This window comes from Crocuta crocuta, unplaced genomic scaffold (genome assembly GCF_008692635.1).
Source record: "Crocuta crocuta isolate KB4526 unplaced genomic scaffold, BGI_CrCroc_1.0 scaffold273, whole genome shotgun sequence".
Taxonomy (NCBI): Eukaryota; Metazoa; Chordata; class Mammalia; order Carnivora; family Hyaenidae; genus Crocuta; species Crocuta crocuta.
The window spans coordinates 1,094,689-1,113,837 of record NW_027529425.1 but is presented as its reverse complement, the minus strand read 5'-3'; the positions used below and the strand labels follow the sequence as shown (position 1 = coordinate 1,113,837).

At 40.0% G+C, this 19,149-nt stretch overlaps 2 protein-coding genes across 3 annotated transcripts in view; both read left to right on the top strand.

Annotated features, from left to right (window-relative positions):
- Positions 1-17,732, top strand: part of ZSCAN25 (zinc finger and SCAN domain containing 25) — a 44,617-nt gene extending 26,885 nt beyond the window's left edge. The window contains exon 6 of the mRNA XM_077758664.1: positions 17,361-17,732. Coding sequence (XP_077614790.1) covers positions 17,361-17,404 — 44 coding nt within the window. The 3' untranslated portion in view covers positions 17,405-17,732. The remainder of the gene's footprint in view (positions 1-17,360) is intronic.
- Positions 1-19,149, top strand: part of LOC144227124 (cytochrome P450 3A12) — a 105,197-nt gene that overhangs the window by 1,184 nt on the left and 84,864 nt on the right. The gene's annotated exons all lie outside the window — the stretch shown is intronic.

The window sequence follows — 19,149 nt, the reverse complement described above, 5'->3', positions numbered from 1 at the left end:
CTCACCATTCGTGGGTTTGAGCCCTGCGTCAGGCTCTGTGCTGACAACTTGGAGCCTGGAACCTGCTTTGGATTCTGTGTCTCCCTTTCCCTCTGCACCTCCCCAGCTCAGCTCCTGCTCTGTCTCTCTCTGTCTCCAAAACATAAGTAAACATTAAAAATATTTTTAGAATAACCTCAAGTTAGAGACAGATAGCAAAGACATGCAACTTTTCACTGAAGATGTTTAATAGACATTTCAAGTTTTATTTTCTTTAATCTCTTAGTTTGGATGTGGAGAGAATAGAACACTTGTACATTGTTGGTGGGAATGTAAGACACAAAAGTGCTTTGTAAGACAGTATGGCATTTCCTAAAAAAATGAAAAGTTACCATATGACATAGTAATTCCACTTCTGGCTATAGACTCCAAAGAATTAAACAAGGATTGCCATGTTCATAGCAGTGTTATTCACTATAGTCCAAAGGTGAAGGCAACCATCAATGGATGAATGGAAAACCAAAATGTGGTCTTTCCATACAATGGATTATTAGCCTTAAAAAGGGAGGACATTCTGACATGCTACACCATAGATGAACCTTGAAGACATTGTGCTAAATGAAATACAGGGATGCCGGAGTCCTGCTCTGGCCAGGTCCAGGGGTCCTGGAGGATGGACAGTGTTGGTGAGGGATGTATGAGAGAGGTGCAAGATTCTTTCTGGTCACCAGCCAGGCCTCTCTGCACTGTCTGAGACTCAACTTTATTTTATGATTTAGTGTTTGGGGAACAGCACAGAAGCGGCATTCTGATGATAAATTCTTTTATCAGTAAAAACTTTCCAGAACATTGATATGCAAAAGGTATGGGGAACACCCCAGAGGTGGCATTAGCAAGGAAAGGCAAAGGTTAGTTCTTTGTGAGTAGGGGTCAATAGCCTGTTTATCGCTTAATGGGAGGTATTAAGAAAAACAAGTCTTTCAAGAACGCAATGTTGCTCCCATAACCACAAAAGAAGAAATTCCTACAGTAAGTTCCTTCACAAAGTGCAGTCAGCATATCAAGGCCAGAATGAGTCACTCCAAATACCAATCAACAAGGTGTCTTGGGGGTTGATGCTCAAGCAGAAACAACTGGGTAGGAATGGATATCGGTTGCCATCTGATGGAAAGAGTCCGTGCAACTTACCTCCTTAACTTCACAAGGAGTTTTTTTCTCAACTTATGAGTTCAGAAACAGCTCCCAACACAAGGATAAGTGCTGTATGATTCCATTTATTTGAGGTACCTAGAGTAGTCAAATTTATTTTTTTTCTTAAATAGTTTATTGTCAAGTTTCTTTTTTTTTTAATAGTTTATTGTCAAGTTGGTTTCCATATAACACCCAGTGCTCATCCCTACAAGTGCCCTGCTTCATGCCTATCAGCCCCCTTCCCCTCTTTCCTACTCCCATCAGCCCTCAGTTTGTTCTCAGCATTCAAGAGTCTCTCATGGTTTGCCTCCTTCCCACTCCCCTACTATTTTTCCCCTTCTCTTCCCCCATGGTCCCCCATTAAGTTCCTCCTAATCCACCTATATGTGCAAACATATGATATCTGTCCTTCTCTGCCATAGAGTAGTCAAATTTATAAAGACAGAAAGTAGAGGAGTGGTTGCCAGGGGCTGGGAGCAGAAGGAATGGGGAGTTGGTGTTTAATGGGTGGAGAGTTTCAGTTTTGCAAAGTGAGTTCTGTGGATGAATGGTGGCGTGGCGGCGCAACAGTGTGAATGTACTACATGCCACTGAACTGACTGTTTTCAATGGTTAAGATGGTAAATTTATGTTATATATATTTTACCAGTAAAAAAAAGAAAGACTGAGAAATGTGCACTGGCTTTATCAACTGAGGAAATCATTGTGATATTGGTGGCATAGTGGGGCAGTTGGGGGGTGGGAAGCGAGATTCCAGGGGGTTTTGAATTCTCCCTTTAGTTCTAACTCACAGATACTGCTACCCACTTTGAATATCAAATAGGCATCTCAAACTTATCACAAAACAACCAATGCTTGGTTTTCTCTCTACCATCCAAACTTCTTTTTTTTTCCCCCTCATCTTAGTGGCTAGACCTTGCATTCCTTTAGTTGCTCAGGCCAAAAAGCCTAGAACCCTCTCTCATACCCGGAATCCAAACCATCAGCAAATTCTGCTGGTTCTCCTTTCAACCCACACACTGAGTCTGGCAGCACTTTCACGTCTGAGTCACCATCTTCTCTCTTGGACTACTTTAGCAGCCTTCTGATTAATTTCCCTGCTTCTATTCTTTCCTCTTGATAGTCTCTTCACCATATAAGAACCAGACTATCTTTATAAAATATAAATAAGATTATCTCAATTCTCTGTTCAGAACTTTCCAAAGGCTTCCCTTCTCAGAGTAAAAGCCAAAGACCTTACTTAGCTAACTTCTTCCTGGAGCATATTGGCCAACATGCCAAGAATGCTCCCTCTTAGGGGCTATGTTTTTGTTCTCTTTGCCTGTAAACCATTTTCTCAAGAACGTTCACAACTTTATCTGTCTTCTTCATGTGAATTTCTGTTCTGAGAGACCTTTCCTAACTGTGATATTTTAAAAACATGTCTGCAAATTCTTTTCCATTCTTCCCATTAAGAGATAGAGTCTAATTCTTTCCTCTTGAATACTATCCGAACTTAATGACTCAACAAAATATGGAGGCGGTGAGGCTATTTTACTCCTCAGTCTAGGTCATGAAAAGCAGTAGTTGGGATGCTTGCCCTTGGAACAGAGCCATCATGCTGTGAAGAAGCCCACAGACAGGCTACACTCCTGCAACAACAGCCCTAACTAGTGGTCCTCGCTGACAGCCAGCATCAACTGTTAGATACATGAGTGGAGAATCCTTCAGGATAACTCCAGCCCAAGCCTGTTTAACTACAAACACATGACAGATCCCGAGGGAGCACTGCTGAGCTCAACTCAGTCACCCCCAGAAATAGGAGAGATAAAATAAATGATTGCTGTTATTTTTTAAAGATTGATTTAACTAACATTTATTGACTACTAGCTATCACAGGGATTTTATATACAAGAACTTGTCTAACCTATGTAATAGTCCTGGTTAGGTAGGCATTATTTATTTATTTATTGTTTTATTATTTCTTTTATTTTAAGTAGGATCCAGTGCCCAATGTGGGTCTTGAACTCACAGCCCTGAGATTAAGGGTCATATGCTCCACCAACTGAGAAAGCCAGGCTCCCCAGTGATTGCTGTTATTTTAAGCCACTAAGTTTGGGTGGTTTGTTTCTCAACAACAGACACTTGAAGCACAGATCCTACCACAATTATACTCCTTATCATTTGCTAGTCCCTGACCTGGATATGTTTTTCTTTATGGCACTTACGGCTTTCTGACATATGTACATTTGTTCTTTTTTTCCCTCCTGTTCTCCTCTCTGTGCCCTGGAACATTAGCTGCATGAAAGTAGAAACTTGGTTTTGTTTGCTGATATATCCCCAGTACCTATAATACTGCCTGGTACAGAATTGTCATTGGAGCTTAAATTATATTTGTTAATTGGATGTAACTGTGGCCCTCTGTTGTGGAAAAGGCATCCAATGTGAATGGGAAGGTATTGGGGTGAAAAGGACTTAGAAAATGCCATATAGGAAATAATTTTTATTCTCATTATACTTTTTTTTTTTTTACAAAGNCTATCTTTTCCCATTCCATTGGTTGCCTATTAGTTTTGTGGGTTGTTTCCTTTGCTGTGCAGTCTTTTTTTTTTTTTTTAAGTTTATTTATTCTCAGAGAGAGACAGACAGACAGCATGAGTTGGGGAGGGGCAGAGATAGAGGGAGAGAGAATCCCTAGCAGGCTCTGCACTGTCAGGAAAGAGCCCCACTTGGGGCTTGAACTCACAAGCTGTGAGATCATGACCTGAGCTGAAATAAAAAGTTCGACACTTAACTGACTGAGCCATCTAGGTGTCCCCATTCTCATTACTCTTGAAGATACTTCCACTTTACTACTGGTTGTACTTAATAACACTATTTTTAAAATGTGGATACTGGAACTATTTTTTCCCCTTTCTTCTTGAACACTTTATTTTTATTTTTAAAATATAATTTATTGTCGGGGCGCCTGAGTGGCTTAGTCGGTTAAGCGTCTGACTTTCGCTTAGGTCATGATCTCGTGGTTCGTGGGTTCGAGCCCCGCGTCGGGCTCTGTGCTGACTGCCAGCTCAGAGCCTGGAGCCTGTTTCAGAGTCTGTGACTCCCTCTCTCTCTGACCCTCCCCTGCTCACGCTGTCTCTCTCTCTCCAAGAAATAAATAAAACATTTTTAAAAAATTAAAAAAAATAAAATATAATTTATTGTCAAGTTAGCTAACATGCAGTGTATACACTATATACTCTTGGCTTCAGGAGTAGATTCCCATATTCATCACTTACATACAACACCCAGTGCTCATCCCAACGAGTACCCTCCTCAGTGCCTATCACCCATTTTCCCTCTCCCCAACACCCCCCCATCAACCCTCAGTTTGTTCTCTGTATTTAAGAGTCTCTTATGATTTGCCTTCCTTTTTTTTTTTTTGTAACTATTTTTCCCCTTCCCCTTCCAATTGGTCTTCTGTTAAGTTTCTCAAATTCCACATTTGAGTGAAAACATATAATATCTGTCTTTCTTTGACTGACTTATTTCACTTAGGATAATACCCTCCAGTTCCATCCACGTTGCTGCAAATGGCAGGATTTCATTCTTTCTAATTGCCAAGTGGTATTCCATTGTATATATAAACCACATCTTCTTTATCCATTCATCAGTTGATGGGCATTTGGGCGCTTTTCATAATTTGTCTATTGTTGGAAGTGCTGCTATAAACATTGGGGTACATGTACCCCAAGAATCAGCACTCTTGTCTCCTTTGGAAAAATTCCTAGTAGTGCTATTGCTAGGTCATAGGGTAGTTCTATTTTTAATTTTTTGAGGAATCTCCACACTGTTTTTCAGAGAAGCTGCACCAGTTTACATTCCTACCAACAGTGCAAAAGGGTTCCTGTTTCTCCATATCCATGCCAGAATCTGTTGTTCCTGAGTTGTTAATTTTAGCCACTCTGACTGGGATGACGTGGTATTTCAGTGTGGTTTAGATTTGTATTTCCCTGATGATGAGTGACATTGAGCATCTTTTCATGTGTCTGTTGGCCATCTGGATGTCTTCTTTGGAAAAGTGTCTGTTCATGTCTTCTGCCCATTTCTTCACTGGATTAGTTGTTTTTCGGGTGTGGAATTTGGTAAGTTCTTTATAGATACCAGTTCTTTATCTGGTATGTCATTTGCAAATATCTTTTCCCATTCCGTTGGTTGCCTTTTAGTTTTGTTGATTGTTTCCTTTGCCGTGCAGAAGCTTTTTATCTTGATGAGGTCCCAATCGTTCATTTTTGTTTTTCTTTCCCTTGCCTTCATAGATGTGCTAAGTAAGAAGTTGTTGTGGCTGAGGTTAAAGAGGTTGTTGTCTGCTTTCTCCTCTAGAGTTTTGATGGTTTCCTGTCTCATATTTAGGTCTTTCATCCATTTTGAGTTTAGTTTTGTGTATGGCATAAGAATTGAACACTTTATTTTTTAACTAGAAATTAACAATCTGGTATGTTCACAGAATTAGGTTTATGCTGCCAAGACTGTAAAGGTGGCTGGGCTTCTGAACTTTTTATAGTTGACCTGTGTGCAGGATGAAGAAGAGAACATCCCTTTCCACTTGCCCCTCAGCAAGCAGTCTCTGGGCCAGGAATAGAGCCAGTCTGCAAAGATGTTTGCTGTGAGAGAAGGATTATCTTATCCTGTGCCCTTCCTTGGAAGGGAGGCCTCTGAGCCAGAGGGCCTCTTCATAGCCACCAGTGAGCAAGGTCAGTTGAAGGTCTTTCATATTTATTCAGTGCTGCCCTTTTTTTTTCCTTATTCACTTTTTTTTTAACCTTGGGTCCAAACCATTGTATTATTCACCATTTTAGCAAAAGCATATTAAAGGGAGACCTCCCCTCTGTGTTGACATCAGCTTTCCTTCACACCATTTTTACAGTTTTGAGGTGAGATTTTATTGCTATTATTGTGGTTTTATGGTCAGATACCTAGGAAAGCCTAAATCCTTCCCTCCCAAATCATTCCAACTCTTGAATATTCCCAAGGAAACACTATGCTTAAAGGAAATAGCAAACTTTGAGCCAAAGTATCACTTTGTTGGTATCTGAATTACACTCAGTAGCCTCCATTGTGGACTCACTGGTCAAAAGTTAGCTGGAAAATAGTTCGGGCTTATCTGCCTCCCACTCTCAGCCCCAAATCTGAATTGAGGATCTGTATGCTCGGGCATGGTGTGGAGAGAGAGGGGGGTGACTGGCCTCAAATGGGGACTCCAAGCAGATGACAAACACAAGAGGACTTACCAGGGGCCAGGCTAGAAGGAAGGGGGCTTCATCCCTAGATGCTAACCCTCTAGGGTACACTGCCCTTTAAAAACAATGCACCAGTGACTCTGTAGGCTCTGACCAGCCAGACTGGTAGCTCTTTTTCCTTGAAAGGGGAGGGGGAGATATAAAAGGTATTGGTTAAGACTAAATCATGGGGAGAAAGGACGTAAATTTTTTCCCCCAGTGTTTGCTGCCATTGTCATGGTCATTAGCATCTATTAGCAGCATACTTTTATTGAGTCTTTATTTTCTTTCTTTCTTTCTTTCTTTCTTTCTTTCTTTCTTTCTTTCTTTCTTTCTTTTCTTTCTTTTCTTTCTTTCTTCTTACAAATAGTTTATTGTCAAGTTGTTTCCTAATAACACCCAGTGCTCATCCTCACAAGTGCCCTCTTCCATGCCCATCATCTCCCTTCCACTCCCCCTCAACCCANGAATGGGGCCAGTTTCTTGATTTCTCTTTCTGTTGCTTCATTGTTGGTGTATAAAAATGCAACCGATTTCTGTATGTTGATTTTGTACCCTGCAACTTGGCTGAATTCTTGGATCAGTTCCAGTAGGCTTCTGGTGGAGTCTGTCGGGTTTTCTATGTACAGTATCATGTCCTCTGCAAAAAGTGAAAGAGTGACTTCTTCTTTGCCAATTCTGATGCCTTTGATTTCCTTTTGTTGTCTGATGGCTGATGCTAGGGATTCCAGCACTATATTAAACAACAGTGTGAGAGTGGACATCCCTGTCGTGTTCCTGATCTCAGGGGGAAAGCTCTCAGTTTCTCTCCATTGAGGCTGATGTTAACTGATGGATTCTCATAGATGGCTTTTATGATGTTTAAAATGTTTTATTTATTTATTTCTAGGAGGGAGAGAGAGAGAGAGAGAGTCACAGACTGAAACAGGCTCCAGGCTCTGAGGTGGCAGTCAGCACAGGACGTGACGCGGGGCTCGAACCCACGAACCGCGAGATCATGACCTAAGCGAAAGTCAGACGCTTAACCGACTAAGCCACCCAGGCGCCCCTATGATGTTTAAATCAGTTCCTTCTATCCCAACTTTCTGGAGTGTCTTCATTAAGAAGGGATGCTGCATCTTGTCAAATGCTTTTTCTGCATCTATTGAGAGGATCATCTGAATTTTTTTTGGAAGACTGATTAAGATTTATTTCCATAGAGACTTATGCAAATATTGACAGTATTTTTCACACAAGAGCTTTTTTTCCCCCTCGCATTTACCCCACACTCTTAATATGCCTGTGGAGACGTATTTTTCTGGTAAAAATAAGGAGATTATCCTTTCTCTTTTCCTCTCCATTTTTTTGCTAATACTAAATGAGAATTTACAAGTTTTATCAGCAGATAAATTGCTCAAACATGACTGTGAATTGTGGTAGATTAATTTTTGTGTACCTCACAGTATCTATTAAAATGTTTTGCATATAATTATTATTGAGAAATAGCAAACAAATGAAGATTTTTACAGTTTGAGTTAATAAGTTTTGTTGAATTTAACAACAATTTTATACTTTGGTTTAGTTAATGAGTTGACTCAATTATATACTATCTTGCCAGAAAAGATTTTTGGGAGGCTTGAAAATTTTAATTGATTTAATTGAACTCCTAGTGAAGAGGGTTAACGTTAACTGGTTCAAACTTGGAAATGTTAAATGCAGTACTTTGNGTTTGGGGTGCTCTTGTTGCTCTCCCTTTAGTTGCTTCATGTGCACTGTTAGATTTTGCACTTGTGCTTTTTCTAATTTCTTGAAATAGGCCTGGAGTACAATGTACTTTCCTCTTAGAACTGCCTTCACTGCATCCCATAGAGTTTGGATTGTTGTATTTTCATTTTATTCTTTTTGATGCTATTGTAAATGAAATTGTTTTCTTAAATTTTTTGGACTATTCATTGTTAATGTCTAGAAACATAGCTGATTTTTATATGTTGATTTTTTATCTTTCAATTTTGCTGAAAATTTTTATTGGTTCTAATATTTTGTGTTTGTTATCTTTAGGGTTTACCACATATATGATATTTTTGTCTATGAGCAGAGATAGTTTTATTTGTTCTTTTCCGATTTGGTTGCCTTTTCTTTTTCTTGCCTAATTGCTCTGGCTAGGACTTCTAGTATAAAGATGAGTAGAAGTTGTGAAAGTGCACATCTTTACCTTGTTCCAGATCTTAGTGTTAAGTAAAATGTTGGCTGTGTGGTTGTCATATATACCTCTTATTCTATTGAGGTACATTCTTTCTGTATCAAATATTTGAGAGTTTTTATCATGTTGAATTTTGTCAAATGCTTTTCCTGGATCCATTGAGATGATCAAGTGATTTTTTTCCCTTTAATTCTGTTAATGTTATATCACATTGATTGCAATCCCAGGGATTAAAGCCTTGTATCCTTGGGATTAAATTCCACTTGATCATGTCATATAATCTGTTCAATGTGCTCTTCAATTTAGTTTGCTAGTATTTTTTTGAGAGGCGAGGGACAGAGGGAGAGGGAGACAGAGAATCCCAACCAGGCTCCATGCCCAGTGTGGAGCCCAATGTGGGGCTTGGTCTCATGATTGTGAGATCATGACCTGAGCCAAAATTAGGAGTTGGATGCTTAACCGACTGAGCCACGAGGCGCCCTGGTTTGCTAGTATTTTGTTGAGATGTTTTGTATCTGTGTTTGTCATTTCTTTTCTTGTAGTGTCTGGCTTTGATGCTGGAGTAATACTGGCCTTGTGAAATGAGTTTTGAAGTGTTCTTTCCTCTTCATTTCTTTTGGGAGAGTTTGAGAAGGATTGGTATTAATTTCTCCTTAAATGTTTGGTAGAGTTCACCACTGAAGCCATCTCATCCTGGACTTTTCTTTGCTGAGAGATTTTTGATTATTGATTCACTCTCCTTACTAGTTATAGGCTTATTCAGATTTTCTATTTCTTTATGATTCAGTCTTGGTAGACTGTATATTTGCAGGAATATATTCATTTCTTCTAGGTTACCTTATTTGTTAGTGTATAATTGTTCATAATAGTCTTTTATGAACATTTGCATTTCTGTGATATTGGTTGTGATGTCTCCCCCTTCATTTATGATTTTATTTCTTTGAGGCTTTTTTCTTTTCTCTTAGTCTTGGTAAAGGTTTATCAATTTTGTTTATCTCTTAAAAAAAACCAGCGCTTTGTTGCTTTTTTCTGTTCTCCTTTTAGTCTCTATATCATTTATTTTTGCTTTGGTCATGTTATTTCCTTCATTCTGCCCACTTTGGGCTTAGTTTGTTGTTGTTGTTTTTTTCTCTACTTTTTTGAGGTATAAATTTAGGTTGTTTATTTGTGATATTCTTTCTTCATGTAGACACATTGCTATAAACTTCCCTCTTACTGCTGCTTTTGAAGCATCCCATAAGTTTTTTATTTTTATTTTATTTATTTCTGAGAGAGAGAAAGACAGCATGAGCAAGGGAGAGTCAGGGAGAGAGGGAGACCCAGAATCTGAAACAGGCTTCAGGCTCTGAGCTGGCTGTCAGCACAGAGCCCAACGCAGGGCTCAAACCCATGAACCACGAGATCATGATCTGAGCCGAAGTTGCATGCTTAACCGATTGAGCCATCCAGGTGCCCTGCATCCCAAAAGTTTTTGTATGCTGTGTTTACATTTACATTTTCTAAGATATTTTTTAATTTCCTTTATGATTTATTCTTTGATGTATTGATTGTTTAGGAATGTGTTGTTTAATTTGCGTACATATGTGAATTTTCTAGGTTTCCTTCTATTATTGGCTTCTACTTTCATATTATTGTGGTTGTAAAAGATGCTTGATATTACTTCAGTATTCTTAGGTTGGTTAAGATTTGTTTTGTGTTCTAACATATGATCTATTCTGGAGAATGTTCTGTGTGCACTTGAGAAGAGTATTTATTCTACTGCTATTGAATGGAATGTTCTGTACATGTGTGTTTGGTCATTTGGTCTAAAGTCTAATTCATGTCCAATATTTCCTTATTGATTTTCTGCTTGGATGACCTATCCATTGTTTAAAGTGAGGTTTTGAAGTCCCTTTCTATTATTTTTGTTTTTTATGCTTTCATATTTGTTAATATTTGCTTAATATATTTAGGTGTCCTGATGTTGGGTATATGTATAGTTTTAGTTATATATCTTCTTGATAAATTGACCTTTTAGCATTATATAATGACCTTTTTTGTTTATTATTACTTTATTTATTTATTCATTCATTCATATATTCATTCATTCATTCATTCATAGGCTCCACGCCCACTGTGGAGCCCAACGTAGGGTCTGAATTCACGACCCTGAGGTCAAGACCTGAGCTGAGATCGAGTCTGATGCTTCACCAATTGATCCATCCAGGCACCCCTATTATTACCATTTTTGACTTAGTCTGTTTCTTTTTTTTTTAATTTTTAATGTTTTTTTAAAATTTATTTCTGAGGCAGAGAGAGACAGCTTGACCAGGGGAGGGTCAGAGAGAGAGGAAGATACAGAATCTGAAGCAGGCTCCAGGCTCTGAGCTAGCTGTCAGCACAGAGCCCGATGCGGAGCTCGAACCCACAAACCATGAGATCATGGCCTGAGCTGAAGTTGGACGCTTAACCGACTGAGCCACCCAGGCACCCATGTCTCATCTATATATAGATACCTTTGCTATTTCTGGTTCCATTTACATGAAATATATTTTCCCATTCCTTTACTTTGAGCCTATGAATGTTCTTAAAGCTGAAAGAAGTCTCTTGTAGGCAGCATATATTGGGCCTTATTTTTTAGGGGGGAGAAGACAGTGTCTTATTTTTTATTCCATTCAACCTCTGTGTCTTTTGATTGGAAAACATAATCCATTTATATTTAAAGTAATTATTAATAGGAAAGACTTATTGTCATTTTGTTGACTGTTTTCTGGGTCTTTCTTCCTTCTTGCTGTCTTCCTTTGTGATTTGATGATTTTCTCTAGTGGTATGTTTTAATTTCTTTCTTTTTTTCTTTTGTGTATCTATTATAGGTTTTTGCTTTGTAGTTACCATGAGGCTTATATAAACACCTTATAGTTATAAGGGTCTATTTTAAGCTGCTAACAACTTAACTTTTATTACATATAAAAACTACTCTTTTACTCCTCTTTCCCCTGTATTTTGTTTTTATATCACAATTTCCATATTATTATATTGTGTATCATTCAACAAATTATTGTAGCTATACTTCTTTTTAATACTTTGTTTTTTAACTTTTGTGTTAGAGTGAATTTCACACACTATTCCAGTATTACTGTATTCTGAATATACTTTCCTTTAACAGTGAGTTTAAACCTTCATATGTTTTCCTGTTACTAATTAACATCCTTTCATTTCAGCTTGAAGAACTCTCTTTAGCATTTTTCTAAGGCGCGTCTAGTGGTGATGAACTCCCTCAGCTTTTGTTTATCTGAGAAAGTCTTTATATTTTCTTCTTTTCCTTTTTTAAAAGTTTTTAATGTTTTATTTATTTCTGAGAGAGAGTGAGAGAGAGAAAGAGAGAGAGAGAGAGACAGCGTGAGCACGGGAGGTTCAGTGAGAGAAGGAGATACAGAGAATCTGAAACAGGCTCCAGGCTCTGAGCTAGCTGTCAGCACAGAGGCCAATGTGGGGCTCAAACCCATGAACCACGAGATCATGACTTGAGCTGAAGTCGGATGCTTAACTGACTGAGCCATCCAGGTGCCCCTATTTTCTTCTTTTCCTAAGGACAGCTTTGCCAGGTAAAGTATTTTTGGTTGACAATTTTTTTTTAATGTTTTATTTATTTCTAGGGGAGAGAGAGAGAGACAGCGTGAGCAGGGGAGGGTCAGAGAGAGAGGGAGATGCAGACTCCGAAACAGGCTCCAGGCTCTGAGCCGGCAGTCAGCACAGAGCCCGACGCGGGGCTCGAACCCACGAACCGCGAGATCATGACCTAAGCGAAAGTCGGACGCTTAACCGACTAAGCCACCCAGGCGCCACTGGTTGACAATTTTTTTAAATGTTTATTTGTTTTTGAGAGAGAGAGAGAGAGGAGGAGGAGGAGGAGGAAGAGCAGGGGAGGGGCAGAGAGAGAGGGAGACACAGAATCCGGAGCAGGCTCCAGGCTCTGAGCTGTCAGCACAGTGCCGGATGTGGGGCTTGAACCCATGAGCCATGAGATCATGACCTGAGCTGAAGCCAGACGCTCAACTGACTGAGCCACCTAGGCACCCCATTGGTTGCCAATTTTTAAAAAATTTTTAGCACTATATATTATTCCACTCTCTTTTTGTCTACAAGATTTCTGCTGAGAAAGCCACTGATAGTCCTATGGAAGTTCCCTTGTATTAGATGAGCTTTTTTTCCCTTGCTGCTCTCAAAATTATTTGTTTTTTATTTTTGGCTGTTTTATTATATTGTGTCTCAGTGAAGTCCTCTGGGTTGAATCTGTTAGGGACCTGTGAGCTTCATATACCTGGATATCTCTATTTTCCCCTGGGTTTGGGAAGTTTTCAGCTGTTTGCCACTCCTTCCTTCCTTCCTTCTTTCCATGTTGTACTTTTTAAAGTTTATTTATTCTTTGAGAGAGTGTGAGCAGAGGAGGGGAAAAAAGAGAGAGAGAATCTCCCAAGCAGGCTTTGTGCTGTCAGGACTGAATCTGATGTGAAGCTTGATCTCACAACCTTGAGATCATGACCTGAGCTGAAATCAAGAGCCAGATAATTAACCAACCAAGCCACATAGGTGCCCCTCAGCTGTTATATCTTTAAATAAGATTTCTGCCCTTTGTCTGTGTTGTCTTCTGGGACTCCCATAATGTGAATATTGTTTTTGCTTAGTGGTGTCTCATAATTTCTGTAGGCTTTCTTCACTCTTTCCATTCTTTTTTTTTTTTTTTCTCTCCTCTAGCTGAATAATTTCAAATGGTCTGTTTTTGAGTTCACAGATTCTTTCTTCTGCTTGATATGTCTGCTGTTGATGCTCTCTCCTTTTCAGTTTTCATTTTGTCATTGTATTCTTTATCTTGAGGATTTCCATTTGTTTTTGTTTTCTTTAAAATGATTTGTTTCTGTTGAACTTCTCATTTTAATCATGTACTGTTTTCTAGGCTTTGTTGAGTTATCTACCTGTATTCTTTTGTAACATGCTAGAAATTATTTTAAGTTCTTTGGAAATTCATAGATATCAGTTTCTTTGCAGTCAGTTACTGTAAAATTGTGTTCCTTTTTGTTTGTTTGTTTTCTCATAGCCTCGCATTGATGTTTGTGCATTTGATAGAGCAGTCACCTCTTCCAGATTTTACAGACTGGTTTTGATGGGGGAATACCTTCACCTGTGGGTGGATGCAAGGATGCTTGCTGGGCAGGATATTGGCAATTCCAGCCCCACGGAAGGCCCAGCAGTATTGTCTTTGTGCAGCTCCATTAGCTGAGGTCCTCAGTGGTCAAGGATGTGAGTGTCTACAGTAGTTATTGGGGTCTTCAACTACTGGGAACCTCCTGATCTCTTTTTTCTCTTACAGGGGTTATTATTGCTGGGAGGATCTCTCTTGGCACTGTATCCAACTTCTGAGTTCCCTTGAAGTAGTGGTGAGATTGGTGTGGATGACCACGTGGCTACCATGGAACAGCAGACTGGAGTGCATGAAGACAGTGGCTCCAGGTTTAGGGACATTGGATAGTCCACAGTGGTGATGGCTCTGTTGATCAGGTGCTGGCACTTGCAGAGCAGCAACAGACTCAGAGTCTGGAGTACAGGTGCTCATAGGACAACAGTGGCTATGGAGTCCTGGGCACTGGCTAGCCCACAATGGCAATGGCTCTGTTGCATGAGATGTGAGTGCATACCACGTGGTGACAGAGACAGGGTCTAGAACATGGAGCAATAGTGGCTCTGGAGTCTAGGGTGCTGGCTGGCCCATGGCAGTGATGACTCTGATGCCTGGGACATGGATGCATGTGGAATAGCCATGGATCCATGGGTTTGAGTGAGAGCACACACAGAGAAGCTATGGACTCTGGGCCTGAAGTGTTGGTACAGGCAGGGTAGCCATGGATCTGGAGTCTGGGACATGCACAAGGTTAAAGGAGGCTGGCAGCCCTTGTCCCTAGGGTGGCATAACAGCAGCTCCTTCTGGGTGATGTGCAGCAGCATCTCCCTTTTTTGGTGAGAAGGAGTTCTTTAGTTGCAATGGCGTTACCACATGTCAAAAGCTTCCTGTGTCCTTTTCAAGGCAGGTCACTGGGGTCTGTGCCAATGAACACTATGAGATTCTCAACTAAGAAAGCTATAGGGAGTCTGCAGTTTTTGAATTAAAGTCTATTTTGTCTGATATTAGGATAGCCATGCCTGTTCTCTTTTGGTTTTCAGTTTAATGGAATATCTTTTTCCATCCTTTAACTTTCAACCTGTGCATGTAATTCGATATAAAGTGAATCTCTTGGGGGGCCTGGCTGCCTCAGTTGGTAGAACATGTAACTCTAGGGGTGCTTGGGTGGCTCAGTTGGTTAAGCGTCTGACTTCAGCTCAGGTCATGATCTCACGGTTCATGAATTCTAGCCCGCATTGAGCTCTGTGCTGACAGCTAGCTCAGAGGCGGGAACCTGTTTCAGATTCTGTATCTCTCCCTCTCTCTGACCCTCCCCTGCTCACGCTCTCTCTTCCTCTCTCTCCCTCTCTCTCAGAAATAAATAAAACATTAAAAAAGAACATGTGACTCTTAATCTTGGAGTCATGTGTTTGAACCCCACGTTGGGTGTAGAGATTATTTTAAAAAAACAAATAAACTTTAAAAAAATAAAGCAAATCTCTTATAGACACAATATAGTTGGATTCTGACAATCTCTGTCTTTTGATTGGGTACTTTATATTTAAAGTAATTAATGATAGGGAAGGAGTTGCTATTATCATTTTGATATTTGTTTCTGTATGTCATATAGCCTATTGTTTCTCATTTCCTCCTGTATTACTGCCCTTTGTGTTTGGTTGGCTTTTTTAAAAAATAAATTTTAAATGTTTATTTATTTTTGAGAGAGAGAAAGAGAGAGAGCAGGGGAGAGGCAGAGAAGAAGACACAGAATCTGATGCCAGGCTCGAACTTACAAACCGTGAAATCATGACCTGAGCCTAAGTCTGACACTTATCCAACTGAGCCACCCAGGCACCCTTGGTTGGCTTTTTATAGTCACAGTTTTTGATTCCCTTCTCATTTGCTTTTGTATAAATTCTATAGATATTTTCTTTGTGGTTGTCCTGTAGATTACATAAAATATCCTAAAGTTACAAAAATCTATTTTAAACTTAACTTCAATTACATAAAATGAACTCTACTCTTTTACAGCTCTGCAACACCCGCCCCCCCATTTTATGTTATTGATTGTAAATTACATCTTTATATGTGGTGTACCCATTAATGTAGATTTATAGTTGTTTTTTATGCTTTTGTCTTTTAAATCCTATAATGCAGTAAAAGGTGGAGTTACAAACCAAAATTACAATGATATATGTTTTTATATTTGTTCATATATTTATCTTTACTGGATAACTATATAGTTTGTATGGTTTTTGAGTTATTATGTAGTGAAAGAAAGAAAGAGAGTGAGAGAGAGAGAGGGAGGAAGGAAGGAAGGAAGGAAGGAGGGAGGGAGGGAGGGAGGAATACATTTCTACCAGCCTATGAGTACTAAGGGAAATTTAGACAGTTTCAGTCTCCTTCTTAAGAAGTATTTGAAAAATTTTGGCTTCTGTCATTGCAAAAGTAACTTTACCCGCGTTGGGGTTTATTGATTAAAGTCTCCCAATCCCCCAGGTAATTTAATGGATATAAATCTATTATGTTTTAGTCAGCTTCCATAGGGCTTTTTTTTTATTGGTGGATGCAATTTGTGGGCATACATGTAACAGCCTTAGGTTCTACTTTAATGTATATATTCTGAGAGAATTGAAACTGTATGAGAAATCTTGACTTTGAGTGGCAGGCACTAGAGCTGTTTCTTTTTTTTTAATGTTTTATTTATTTTTAGGAGAGAGAGAGAGACAGCGTGAGCAGGGGAGGGTCAGAGAGAGAGGGAGTCACAGACTGAAACAGGCTCCAGGCTCTGAGCTGGCAGTCAGCACAGAGCCTGACGCGGGGCTCGAACCCACGAACTGCGAGATCATGACCTAAGCGAAAGTCGGATGCTTAACCGACTAAGCCACCCAGGTGCCCCAGAGCTGTTTCATAATAGTGTGTTTCTGTGGTGAGTTGAAGTTCATATTCTCAACCTGACTGAGCTAGTCTGATTATAATCTGAACTTCCTAAAGTTTATGTGCCACATTGAGGTCATTGTTTAATATTCAACAAGGATTATGCCAGCAAAGCATTGCTGTGGGAAAACATTAGATATGTGAGGCAATTGGTGACTTGATTTAGTTGCAACATATTCTATCCGGCTTTTGATCTCAGTCACCACTCCTGCCTTTTATCTCTATCTTCTGTTTCTGTAACCTTGGAAATTTAGAACTTAGCTCATGGAATCCTACCTGGGCAGTAAGACCTACAGTACAACCTCCTTATGTGGTGGACATAGAGTTGAGAGTGGAAGGGTCTTGCCCATGGCCAAATGAAGATTGACAGATTGACAGAATGACAGATTCAAGTGAGACCCTCAGATCCAGACGTCTATGACTTTTCCCCAACCACACTGTTTCAGTTGTCCCTTAGTTTCCTCCATAATATCATGTCTGGTCTTATCTGGATGTTTTCTGCTTTCCATTCTCTGACTTCTCCAGTGACTGTTTGTAGGTCACTCTGTGACTCAGAGACCTTCTATGGCCTTCTGTGACTACATTGGCGGAAGGAATGCTAAGCTGCAGTTTAAAAAAGCTGTTCTGGGTGAAGCTCATGGGAGGCCTGGGCCTTGTTCACTTGGCATTGTTGTCTTCTGATATCTGTTTTCCACCTCCATAGGTAGCCCCTGCTTGAAAAGAGATGTTCCAGGAGGTCAGACATGACCCTTTGGCTGATCTTGGAGTGCTCACTCAAGCTGCTGCCTACTTCCTTCCCCTGCATCTTTCATCCTTTAGATATGTCCTCTGTTTCAAGCCAGCAATTCTGTGTATTGTCTCCCTGTGAGGACTTTGCCTTCCATAAATATGCTGGAATTCATGGAGAGACTTTCAAACCCATGAGAGTGGCTTGTAGAAGGCTCTGGAGCAGGAAGTAAGGGCAGCATTAGCAATCAGAAGACCAGGAGTGAATGGCTGAGCATAAAAAGGCTCTCACTGTCGTCCATGGATTTGCAATGTCTTCCTAAGTTCTCTTGCTAGGCATAGTACTTGATGATGGAAAAATAAAAACAATTTTACTTCTGTCAAGGTTTCCAGCCTGTTAGCTATTAATTTCATTCTTCTGAGATCTTTGGGGGTATATGCTCTAGGCAAAAAGCAGAAAGGAGAAGGAAAACCAAGATTCAGTTATTTGTATTGGAGTAGATGCTTTTGGTGTACCACACATATTCCTGAAGACAGTTTCCATGCTTCCTGTGTCTCAGGGACTGAGGATACCCTCATGTGCTTGACTTACTAAGGGACAAGCAGGAAGTGTGAGGCAGTTAATGCCCAAAGCAGCACTCCTTCACAAATAAGAGGTGAGAAGACATCCTAGCTTCCCTTACCCTCAACACAGTTCTGAGGCACATCCTGCATAGTCAGCAAAAGGTCCTCTGGAGGACTGAACTCCACTTTTCTACAGCAGCAACCTGCTCATGAACATACACCAATTCACATTCCTACCTTCCTTGTGTCACTTCTCCATCTTTCCAGAGTACATCCTAGTGTCACTCCCCAAATTAGCTATTTATATCCAAATATTTGCCTCAGGGCCTACCTCTGGGGAAAATTTAAACTAAGAGCCCTCATATTCCAGGGATTTTACATGCATTATCTCATTTACTTTTTGCATAAGCCATGAAATATGCATCAAATCCTTTTTGGAGATGAGGATGCTGAGGTTCATAGAGGTTGAACAGATTCCTCAGGGTCACATAGCCAATATAGGTAGAACCAGGATTTGAAACTATATGTGTGACTTCTAAGCCTGTCCCATTTCTACCATTCCAGGCTGCTTCAGGGAAAATCCTGTGAGTGACGGTCAGCAGATCTAAGCTCTGGGTTCAGTTCTTTCTCCACACCAATGTGTGACTCTTGGCAGATCCTTTGTTTGTTCTTCGTCTAAATCTCATTTGCATTCCCACCTCAAGGCTTTTGCACAAGCGATTCTCTTTGTATGGGATAGTCTTCTCTCATTTATCTCTAAGTTAGGGGTCCTGAAGACTACCTTCAAGTACAGTGATTTGCTAGAAGAACTCACAGAACTCAGTAAAGCTTTTATACTCATGGTTATGGTTTGCTCTAGCAAAAAGATACAGATTGAAATCAGCAAAGATAAAAAGCACATAAGATACAAAATTTAGTTGTCTTCCCAATGGAATTGGACAGCCGGCCCTGAATCTTCCTAGCAATGATGTGTGAGAGCATGTATGATGTGTTGCCAACAAGCAAAGCTCACTTGAGACTTGCTGCCTAGGGTTTTTATTGAGGGTTAGTCTAAGTGTGGATTGCTCATGTGGCTGACCTTAGTTATTCTGTTTACAGCACCTCCAAAGGTCAAACTGATACAGCATGGCCCAAGACCTCTACCATAATTCACATTGTTGGCATAAACTATCTGGTATGGCCCAGAGTGCCCAGGGATACAA